The 11597-nt window shown below is 39.4% G+C and overlaps 1 protein-coding gene across 4 annotated transcripts; it reads left to right on the top strand.

Annotated features, from left to right (window-relative positions):
* The first annotated feature begins 1696 nt into the window (after positions 1-1696).
* ppp1r32 (protein phosphatase 1, regulatory subunit 32) lies at positions 1697-10288 on the top strand. 4 transcript variants are annotated; one of them, XM_047351467.1, is made up of 12 exons: positions 1697-1753; positions 2072-2204; positions 2299-2422; positions 3810-3954; positions 4040-4085; positions 4164-4261; positions 5164-5226; positions 5321-5407; positions 5497-5562; positions 5649-5740; positions 9948-10052; positions 10136-10288. In XM_047351467.1, the coding sequence occupies exons 2-12, from the start codon at positions 2081-2083 to the stop codon at positions 10152-10154; spliced, it is 969 nt and encodes a 322-aa protein (XP_047207423.1). In that variant the 5' UTR covers positions 1697-1753; positions 2072-2080; the 3' UTR covers positions 10155-10288. The 4 variants fall into 4 exon arrangements, with proteins under 4 accessions (XP_047207423.1, XP_047207397.1, XP_047207416.1 ...); XM_047351441.1 differs by having other exon boundaries at positions 1704-1753; positions 2009-2204; XM_047351460.1 differs by having other exon boundaries at positions 1711-1753; positions 2026-2204.
* Positions 10289-11597: the final 1309 nt, after the last annotated feature.

The raw sequence follows: 11597 nt of genomic DNA on the forward strand, positions 1-11597 counted from the left end.
TGTGTCTATGGCTTCTTCCGATCTTCACTTTAGCAGGTTTAAATAAATGGTTTAAAAGTCAGATTTGAATTGCAAAGCTCTCATGAATGTGTGTTTTTAAAGGTGTGGATGCTTTTTAGAAATTTTTCTGCTGCTATCAGCGGTGAATGATCACACCCTGTCTGAGATGAACATTTTTATCAAGATGTCATGCAAATTTCAAACCATCCATCATTTTTATATAACCTTAGACTAAAGTCAGAGCCTTGATGGCATCACAATGCCATCCAGTGGACGCGTGGAGGAACAGTCCAGACTTCTGGATCCTGGAGCTCTTTGTCTAGCTTGTTTCAGGTCAGCCTTGATGCAACACATCCTATTCAAAGGAATGAATAAACCTTGACAGATGGTTATGGCGTTCTGCAGAACATGTTAATAACTGATCAATTTAAACCAAGTGTTTAAATTATTCTATGCTTGTGCTCCAAAGACCAGATATGCACGCTGATTTCCTTTTCTTATTTTGTCACGTTACAACCAGAAACTTCAATTTTGTGTAATAGAGCAACACGAAGTAGCTCATAATTGTAAAGTGGAAGAAAAAGTTACAAGATTAACTTTGCAAATAAAAATCTGAAAAATGTGGCAATTGTTTACCCTCCTGAGTCAATACTTTGTAGAACCACGGTTATAACTGCACATATTTTAGGTTTTGTCTCTACTAGCTTTGCAAGTCTGAAAGAACTGAAATTTTTACTTTTTCTTTTCCAAAATAGCTCAAGCTAAGTCAGACAACATTAGCTTTCAAGTCCTGCCACAGATGATTAATTGTATTCAGTTCAACCAGACAGCAGGCTCATTAAGAGACAAGTCAAGTAATATTCAGAAATGCAAAAAAAACATCTCCTTAATGTGTGTATTAATGCTTTTAACTAAATAAAACACATAAGAGCTAGAAATTGATTTAACCTCTTGAATAAACTCATCAGCTTTGCTTCTTATTGAGAATATGAGTCTTTTTATGTGTCAGAGGAACAATTAAAATAATAAAGCAAAAAGTGCCAAGAAATGACATAAATGTCATACCTCAGTCACTTTGGTTGGTGTTGAAAAGTAACTTGAATAAAAGAAATAAAGAAAACTCCAGTTGCTGTAATATTGTTAGGAACATGACCTGCAAATGCATTTGCATGAGTAATAAATGAATAGGTGAAGTGCAATATTATCACTGCATATTTCCTCTAATTATGTCCACAAACACTTGCTATTACTTCAGTCTTAGTCAACAAGACAAACTTTTCATTATGCTGGATGATAAAAGGCAGAAGTCACAGGCAAATCACAATGTATGAGTCACTGTGTCTGATCTTTCTTTTAAGAAGTAACTGCATAATTTCATCTTTGATATTTACAGATTTCAATAATTACATGTGCCTTTTTTTTCTTTTTCTCTTTCTCTAATGACGCTTATTTTCCTATCAGAGATCTTCCAAGAAGCCTTTGATGGTTCTGTGTAACAGAGTTGTCTGCAGTGTTTTGTATTATTGCAGTACAAATTGCTGGAAATGAGCTGAACTGAACAAATTGCAAGTAGGAAGAAAGAGACTCTTAACAATGCCTCCTTGTGGGATAACATTACGCTCACGCCTGAAATCGTTTCTATGCTCTTCAGCAGTAATGTTCTGCCCTTGGGTTGAATCTCCTAGCAACAGAAAAGTGTTTACCTACAAACCAGCTCAGGACAGAGAGGTGAACAAACAACTTAGTATTGCAGGTATGTCCTGAGTCAAGCTTTTCTCTCTCTCTCTCTCTCTCTCTCTATTTTATTTTTAGCTCATTTATATTCAAGGGAATTAAGGTGAGAGTGCTATTTCTCTCACATCTGCTCATTCACGCTGCATTTGTAAATAGAGGGGGTTTTCAGTCCTTTCTTACAGACTGCTGCCAGTTGTTCTGTTTGTTCTAATAATTGATTGTGAAAACTAGAAGAAAATGCACTACTTGCTACTTTTATTTCTGATTACTGCAGTGTGCACGTGCCTGCAGGATTTTTTCCATCCATCACTGTTGACGCTGGAGGTTTCAATTACAGCAGACACAGATGGTTGGGCAGGCGAGGATTGTCATGCCGCTTGTTGGAGCAACTGACAGGCAGGGAGGACTGAGCAAAGCCACTTTCAGACCGTCCAATAAATCTCACACAAGGGCCTTTGGAGAGAGTAAAGGTAGGCTGAGGAGGACAAGGTCAGGGTAAACAGCTTGAATCTTATTGTTTTAGATTTATGTTTGGATTATGAAAGTGACAATTTTTGTTCCCAGCTTTAGACAGGATGAGCTTCACAACCCACCTCGGACTTACCCGTGAATCCGGCTTTGTGTCAAACCAAAGACCCGTTTTATTTAACAAGCTCAGTTTGGACCTCATTGACAACCCACAGTTTGGGTAAGTGTCAGGGCAGGTAAGAACTGTCCACCATAGTGTTAGCTTTCACTGTCCAGTGTCATCACTGTCCACTGTGAAACACTCAGGCAGAGATGTGAGTCAGGCTTGGGTAAAAGCAAGCTCTCTCTTACTCTGACAAAGTGCTTTAACTTTAACTGAAAACTTTCTTTAAATAGAAAACCTATTTAATCATAATAAGATAGTCTACATTAGTGTGACTGTGGCCCCTTTTAACTCATCAGAGAAGTATAGGATGCTGCAGTCTCCATTTTTTAAAGATTTTTGTGGCCCGACTGGCCTTTATTCATTATTAGCTGGACAGGAGAAGGGTGGAGAGAAGGGGAAGACATGCAGCAACCAGACCCTGGCTGGCAATCAAACCGGGGACAACTGCGCTGAGGTCTGCAGCCTGTGCATATGGTGCTTTACCACTGAGCCATGCGGAGACCACAGTCTCTCTTCTTAAAAGTAAAATCTCAGTTGTTCAGCATAATTTCTACAGTGTCTATGAAGGAAACTCGCTGAGTTTCCTTTGTAACACAGAGAAGGTGCAGTGATGCAAGACTATTTCCAAGGTAAATAATAAACAGGATTTTGAATGTGTTTCTTTAAAAAACGTATTATGTCACTACTAATGTAAATACCACCATAACTGGCACAAGTGAATTGTCTTGAATTTATTGTGTTGTGTACTCATTATGCCTGTTAGCACACAGGTATGAGTATGATTGTGTAGCTCATCTGATAAAGATGCTCTCTTGGTGACTGATGGGTTGCAGATTCAAGTCTAGTCTGTTCTATGCTTTTTCATTCTTGCGTAAACAGGTCGTAAAGTTACTCTTGTGATAAAAATGTAAAAGCATGTCAGAAAAACACTTTCAGTTTTAGACCAAACAAATGCCAATTTTAATGTAGATTTCAATAGATATTAGTCTCCTGCCTCATAAACTAAGCACTTTGCTTTGGACGTCATAAAATGTAATCACTAGTGTTTCAACTGCTTTCTTCACACAGCTTCAGTCTTATACTTTCCACTGTTTGCTTGTGCAGCAGTTTGCTGAAGTGCCGGGCCATAGTCCCTTAGTAAACTGGATTATTAGGGAAAATCCAGATTCATAATGTCAACAAAATAACGTGAATGGCCTAGAATACAGTTTTGCCAGTAGTAGGCCATGGTTTTTAACCCAGAGATGATCAGACAATCCCTGGATGAAACATCACCCAGTTCTGCATAATCTTTGTCAAAGAAATTCACATGATAAAAAATTGTTCTTGGTGAAATTGTTGTTTCATTCTAACTTAGAAAAATTAGCAAATTTTATAACATAGCCATTTCTTCCTAAGACACAATTGTGATTTTTGTTTCCACACTCTTGTTATCCGACAGTTTTATGTCTCAAACTAAGCAGCACTACCAGCCTCCCATCCACTCTGATGGCTCCGGATCTTTGCCAAGCGTCCTTAACAAACCCAGAGCCAGCGGCTTCCATCATGTGAGGAGTCTTTCCAAAGCAGAGCCTGTGGAGGCAAAGGTACTACAGATTTTCCTTTAAATTATCTTTATAATTCAACAGAAATGAAACACTCGTGATTTGTCTGTCTTCTGTCTTTCTTTAGTCGGAGTACCAAAGCTTCTTTGTGCCTCATCATCTCACTCCATCAGGTAACAACTTCAGCTGTGACCGTAGACAGATGATAACATTAGACATGTTAGAAATAATAACGGTTATCCTTGCTGCAGTTTCTCACCACATGAAACTGGGTCCCAAAGTGGAGACTGGATTCACTAAAGGAACAAATCTGCAGTTAAACACCTTTCTGGACAAAAAAAGCTGCATAGTGAGTAAACTTTTTGCCACATGGGCCAAAATCATAAAGTTGGAGGTGTTCATATGCCTTTTTTAGCCAAGTTGTTTTTCCTAATATCTTCCATTTTAAGATTCCACAATGTCAGTAAAAACTAATCTCTAATAAACAAGTTAAAAAAAACACACCTGCTGTGTTTGGGGACCAAATATGTACCTTTTTTGAATTGGGGTCAGGAGCCGCACACAATCAGTTCGGGACTCCCCTGGCTTAACATGAATCCATCACATATCAACATAGTGAAAGTATTCAGTTCCTTTAAACTTCTCCAATTTCCTACATTACAAAGACAAACCTCATTTCATTTGGATTTTATGTGATGCAGCAGCACAAAATTATGCATAACTGTGCAGTGGAGAAGAAAGGATGTTGCATGAATGGCAAGGTATGCATTCAGAGCCTCTGGATCACTAGATCACGGATATAATGTGACAATTGTAAAACAATTAAAGGGATGTGAATGATTCCGCTAGGTACCAAATGTGTTGTATTTCTTAATTTTTATTATTATTATTCTCTGACAAAAAAATAAGATCCCAACGTAGTATGTTTATACTTTTATATTTATTGGTTTTCAAGGAAATGCTTTCAGCAAAAAGCAAAAAGAAAATTGTCATGCAAGATTAATTTAGCTGGACACTACCAACAATATGTGGCTTATTATTATGACCAACTACATTTTATAAAAAATGCAGTTTTTAAACATTTTATTATGTCATTTTTCAAAATAAAACCCATTACATAATTTTGCGGTATATGAGATATGTATGATATATAATGTATACATATGATGCTTCTTTTACCTTAGTTAAAATTCTGAATGTGGCATGTCTAACTATGAAGTGTTTCCCTTTCAAACTGTGGCTGATGTCCAGCTGGAACCTCAGACCTTCAGCTCAGTGATGAAGAGCGACTTTCTGACGCCATCTTTTCCGAAGGTTGAGCCACTTTCACTGTATCCCTTTATATTAAATAAACAATTCTAATATATTTTGATATGAACCTTTAAGGTTTTTCTCCCTTCTATTTCAGGGTGCCGAGAGCATTCAAAGGGTACACAGCCATTCAGTCAAAGAGACAGGATATACACGAGGTGCCATCGCTCCCTTAGCCTGTCCCGTTAGTCTCTTTTATGCCCAGCCTGTAATTCTTTTTAAACAGATGTGAAAGTACACACTTATATCATATATTTCTTTATTATATTCTAGAGCTCTCTCCTGCAATCACCAGAAACTAGAACAAATGCACCAGTTGTGAAGACTATTGGAAAAAAGGTCAAACTTTTACACTTTAAAAATGTTCTTCTTTTAATGGATTATCTCTCTTTGATTAGAGTTTGTTCTCTTGCTTTCACCTTTAGGAGCACACAGGATTTTTATTAAATACTCCAAATGAAATTTTCCCTAAAAGATCATTTGAGCCTTCACACTTCACTACTCATTATAACAGCAAGTAAGTGTGGTTTTTACTTTGAGTTGTGATTAAGGGAGTTTTCAGATGCTTTTGTTGGGCAGAAAGGGTCTGAAAATAAAGAAAGAATCTTGGCTTTTAAATGGGCTTTTAAACAGTTTAAGTAACAAAAGTAATCAGCTTAGAAATGTTGGATTGGTAAACTTTGAATAAGCAGCAAATCATTTGTTCATCATCATTCATCATTCAAATTATTTATTGTTCTACTGAGTACAGCGGCTTGCAAAAGGAATCATTACCTTTTTCATTTTGTTCAATGTTTGTTGTTGAACATCAACTATAGGAAGTCCCATTGTAGTTTGCCACAAGCCATGTAAGGAACACAGTAAACATGTGAAAGTAGGGGTAAACTGAATTTTTTGGCGTATGCAAAACACTATATGTGTCAGAAAACTGACCCTACATGTCCCTCAACATTCCACGGCGAGAGGAAAACATGGTGGTGGCAGCATCATGCTGTGGAGATGCTTTCCTTCAAAGGGGACAGGAAAGCTGGTCAGAGCTGATTGGAAGATGTGTGGAGATAAATGCAGAAGAGTCCCAAAGAAACACCTGCTAGAGGCTACAAAAGACTTAAAGCTGGGGCAGAGGTTCATCTTCTGGTATGACAAGAACCCTGCTGTCCGAACTACAATGCAGTGGTTTAGATATTCTAGAATTGCACCGCTCAAGGTGGCAGCAGGTTGGAGTAGCTCTGTTACTTTTGATTCTGATTTATTCTTTTTTGGGAACTATTCCTCTTGTGGTGGATACAGTTGATTTTTTTTGGACTACTGTCCACTCCGGTGTCGGATGCTGTGCAGCTTGGAGGATTTTTCTTGATACTTTCTATTTTTGGACATTTGTTATGATGCATTGCCATGGCAACGGGGTTGTTTCTTACAACCGGGAGCAGCTGATTAATATCTCAAAAGCTCAAATAATACTTCAACTACAACCCCAAATCCGTGATGAGTTGAAAAGGAGACGCCGTGGATGCAGAGCAGGAGCTAAGAGAAGAGAGAGAAGGAGGAAGTTCAAACCATCTCTTCCGTCAATTATGATGGGCAACGTGAGATCGTTGGGAAACAAGTTGGATGAACTCCAAGCCCTACAAAGGACCCAGCCAGAGTACCGGGCATGCAGTATCATGTGTTTTACTGAGACATGGCTGCAGGATCATATCCCCGACTCCAGCGTCTCTCTGACGGGCTTTTTAACCATACGAGCAGACAGAGACTCAAAGAGGAGCGGCAAATGTAAAGGAGGTGGACTGGCAGTATTTGTGAACAACAGATGGTGTCATCCAGGACATGTTACTGTGAAGTGTCAACTCTGCAGTCCAGATATTGAACTGTTGGCAGTAAGTTCGTCCATATTATTTACCCAGAGAGTTCACCAGTGTTATTTTGGCAACAGTTTACGTTCCACCTTCCGCTGTTGCCGACACTGCATGTGATGCCATCAGCTCAGTTGTTGCTAAGCTACAGACACAAAACCCCAATGCTTTTGCAATTTCTGGTGATTTTAATCATGCTTCACTCTCTGCTACACTTCCAACGTTTCAACAGTTTGTCAGCTGCTCTACCAGAGAAAACAAAACATTGGATTTGTTTTATACAAATGTCAAGGACTCATACATCTCTACAGCAAGACCTCCGCTAGGCAAATCAGATCACAATCTTGTTTTTCTCTGCTCGAAATATAAGCCCCTTGTTCAGAGGCAACCTGTAATAAAGAGGACTGTGAGAAAATGGTCGCAGGAAGCTGAAGAAGCTCTGCAAGGTTGCTTTGAGGCTACAGACTGGGACGCACTGTGCCAGCCACATGGAGAGGACATCAATGCCATGACTGAGTGTGTAACCGACTATATAAACTTCTGTGTGGATAACATCATCCCCACCAGAACCGTGAGATGCTTCCCCAATAACAAACCTTAGATCACCAGTGACCTGAAGGACCTGCTTAACAAGAAAAAAAGAGCCTTCAGAGAGGGAGACAGAGAATTATTGAGGAGTTTACAGAAGCAACTTAAAGTCAAGATAAGAGACAGCAAGGAGGTGTACAAGAAGAAGTTGGAGAGCAAGCTCCAGCAAAACAATATCAGAGATGTGTGGACAGGGATGAAGAAGATCACAGGCTTCAAGCAGAAGGATGATCAGACCGATGGACGTCTGGACAGAGCCAATGAACTGAACTTATTCTTCAATAGGTTCAGTTCAGAAAGAAGCTCAGCATCCTCCTCTCCTGCTCACAGCCAAACAGACATCCCACCCTCCTTTGACCCACAGGACCCACAGCTGTCCAGTAACACCTCACATTTTTTATCTTCCACCTCAGCCCTTGACCCATCTACATGTTTGCCATCAACCATATCAAAAGATGCTGATGCTTCCTTTGCTTCCCCCTTCCACCTGTGTGTCTCAAGAAGTCAGGTGAAGAGACAACTGGAGAGACTGAATAGGAATAAGGCTGCAGGTCCAGATCATGTCAGCCCTAGAGTCCTGAAGGCCTGTGCAGAACAGCTCTGTGGGATTCTGCAGCACCTCTTCAACCTTAGCCTGGCCCAGAAGAAGGTTCCGGTGTTGTGGAAGACCTCCTCTCTTGTTCCGGTACCAAAGAAAACTCACCCATCAGTCCTCAATGACTATAGACCTGTTGCCCTGACATCTCACATCATGAAGGTCCTAGAGAGACTCCTGTTGGCCCACCTGAGAAAGCAAACAGTAAACCATCAGGACCCCCTTCAGTTTGCTTATCGCTGTGGAGTTGGAGTTGAAGATGCCATCATACACCTGCTTCAACAAACCCACTGTCATCTGGACAAAGCCAGCAGCACTGTGAGGATCATGTTCTTTGATTTCTCCAGTGCATTTAATACAATCCAACCTGATTTGCTTTGTCAGAAACTCCAGAAGACTCAGGTGGAGGCCTCAACAATCTCCTGGATTAAAGACTACCTGACAAACAGACCACAGTTTGTGAGACTGAAGGGTTGTGAGTCTAACCAGGTAGTCAGCAGCACAGGAGCACCACAGGGGACTGTACTCTCACCATTCCTTTTCACTCTGTACACCTCAGACCTCCAGTACAAGACAGACTCCTGTCATCTGCAGAAATACTCGGATGATTCTGCAGTCGTGGGGTTGATCAGAGATGGACAAGAAGCTGAGTACAGGATGGTGGTGGACCGCTTTGTGGTGTGGAAACAATCATCTCATGTTGAACGTGACTAAAACAAAGGAGATGATTGTAGATTTTAAGAGAAACAGGAATAAGTCAAACACTATTTCTATCATGGGAGAAGAAGTGGAGGTGGTGGAGGAGTATAAATACCTCGGTGTTCACCTGGACAACAGACTAGAGTGGAGATGCAACTGTGAAGCCATCTACAAAAGGGACAGAGCAGACTGTACTTCTTGAGGAAGCTTAGGTCCTTTGGTGTTTGCAGCAAGATGCTGCATATCTTCTATAAGTCTGTTGTGGAAAGTGTGATCTCTTCTACCATCATCTCCTGGGGAAACAGCATCAGAACCAGGGACTTAAAAAAGCTCAACAAGCTGATAAAAAAGGCTGGCTCTGTTCAGGGGACTCCTCTGGAACCTCTGGAGATCATTGTGGAAAGACGGATTCTTCATAAAATGAAGAACATTATGGAGAACCCTGAGCATCCTCTTCATGAGACTGTCCTACAGCAACAAAGTGTCTTCAGTCAGAGGCTTCTTCAGATCTGCTGTAAGACGGAGCGCTACAGGAGATCCTTCCTGCCCACAGCCATCAGCATCTACAACGGTTCTTTGAGGAAACCTTCATAATATGAGCTATAACAACATTTAATTTCCCTTTGGGACTAATAAAGTATTTTTGAATTGAATTGAATTGAATGTAAGCATATTGATGCCTTGGGATGGCCCAGTCCAAGCCCACGTCTAAATCCAATTGAGAATGTCTCACAAGACTTAGATGCTTTTTGTTCACAGGGGTTCTCCTAAGAAACAGACTGAAATTAAGATCTTTTGCAAAAAAGAACGGACACAAATTTCAGTCTCAAGATATGCAAATGTGATAAAGACATACAAAACTTTGTTTTGGTCCATGTGTTGGCCTATCCTTTAAAAGGCACAATATCTTGCTATCCTAATTGAAAGTATTTCTTTCTGTTATGCATAGCTGAAAACTTTAACTTGGCAAGAATCGTGTCATTTTTAAGGTTTAGTTGTGGCTATCAGAAGGACAGGAACTCAGTTCCTGCTGCAGGAATCATCAACACAAGCCACACAATGGACAGTGGCTACAACCATCGAGACACAGACAGGTAAGGTACCCTCACATTAATGCATGGATAATATCACATTAGGCTAATTTTTTAAGACTCACATGTCAATTTTTATTCCACAGGTTCATATTAATGAATTAGATGTTCTCACAACTTCAATGTAACCTGCATATCCTTCTCATTTCGAAAATAAAATTCCTTATTTAAGCAATTTATTTGCAACTTCTTTATGTTCTTTTTGAGTAAATATATTTTAGCAAGCAAGTTTTAACATTACGACAGTTTTTTGAAGAATACAAACTCCAGATGTACAATGAGAAAATATGTAAAATTGTTTTTGCTGACTTATAAAGCCCATCAGCTATGGGACTGAATAGGTTGATGCATTGTCGTTAAAAGCATCTCGTTCTCACTGACCTACAGAGAATGAGAAGACTGTAAACCAACGTGAAAAATGATTCCACTTGAACTGAACCAGGCTATGATTTGCATGAACCTCTGCAAAGTATCAAACTGTTATGCCACCCACAAGCTGCAAGAAAAGAAGCGACCAACAGGTCTGGACTAAATAACATGACAGTCTCCAAACATGACAAACTGTGTATAACACAACTTTATACTACCACATCCTTTGTGCAGACATCAGGACGTTGGGCATTTTCACATTTTGTTACACTGCAACCACAAACTTGATTTGTCTCTGATAAATTAACAGAAATCACCACATAGTTTTAATGTTGAAGGCAAAGGACAAATTGTTTTCTATATTGTTTTAGAAAACAAAAATTTAAAAAGGGTGTCATGCATTTACTCTAATGCCCTTAAATATCAAATGCAAGCAATTTCCTTCAGACGTTACCAGTTAGTAAATAGAGTTCACTGGAGTGTAATTTAATCTCAGTATAAATGCAGCTCATTATAGTGAAGTTTAAAACAGGATTAGGTTGTTAAACAATATACAAACTTTGAGCATTTTAGACAACAAATCAATCACCTGAAAATGGAGACACTGTGGTAAAAATGCAAACATACCCACATGGGCACCTTCTGGCAGACAGAGACAGAAGAGCATTTTTCATTAACTTTTATTTTTTTTTTTTTATTATTCATTTTTTATTCTTTTTAATTATTAAATTACCTTTATGCCACTGCAATGTACTTTTCCTATTATGTCTCTTTTTCTTTTTTTTCATGTACAGCACTTCAAATTGTCTTGCTATTGAAATGTGTTATATAAATAAACCTCCCTTGTCTTGCCTTGCCTATTCTGAGAAGCAGCTAGGAGGCCCATTGTAACTCTGAAAGAGCTGCAGAGATCAACAGTTCAGGTGCGAGAATCTGTTGACATTAAATTTATCAGTTGTGCACTCCATAAATCTGCTCTTTCTGGAAGAGTTGTGAGAAGAAAGTCCTTGTTGAAAGAAAGCCTTATGTTGTTTGCCACAAGTCAAGTGGATGAAACAAAAACATGTGGAAGAAGGTGTACTCTCTAGTTAGATGAGACATCACCTTGAAAACACCATCCCCACAATTAAGCATGGTGTTGGCAGCATCATGCTGTATGGATGCTGTTCATCATCAAGG

This window comes from Girardinichthys multiradiatus, chromosome 2 (assembly GCF_021462225.1).
Source record: "Girardinichthys multiradiatus isolate DD_20200921_A chromosome 2, DD_fGirMul_XY1, whole genome shotgun sequence".
Taxonomy (NCBI): domain Eukaryota; kingdom Metazoa; phylum Chordata; class Actinopteri; order Cyprinodontiformes; family Goodeidae; genus Girardinichthys; species Girardinichthys multiradiatus.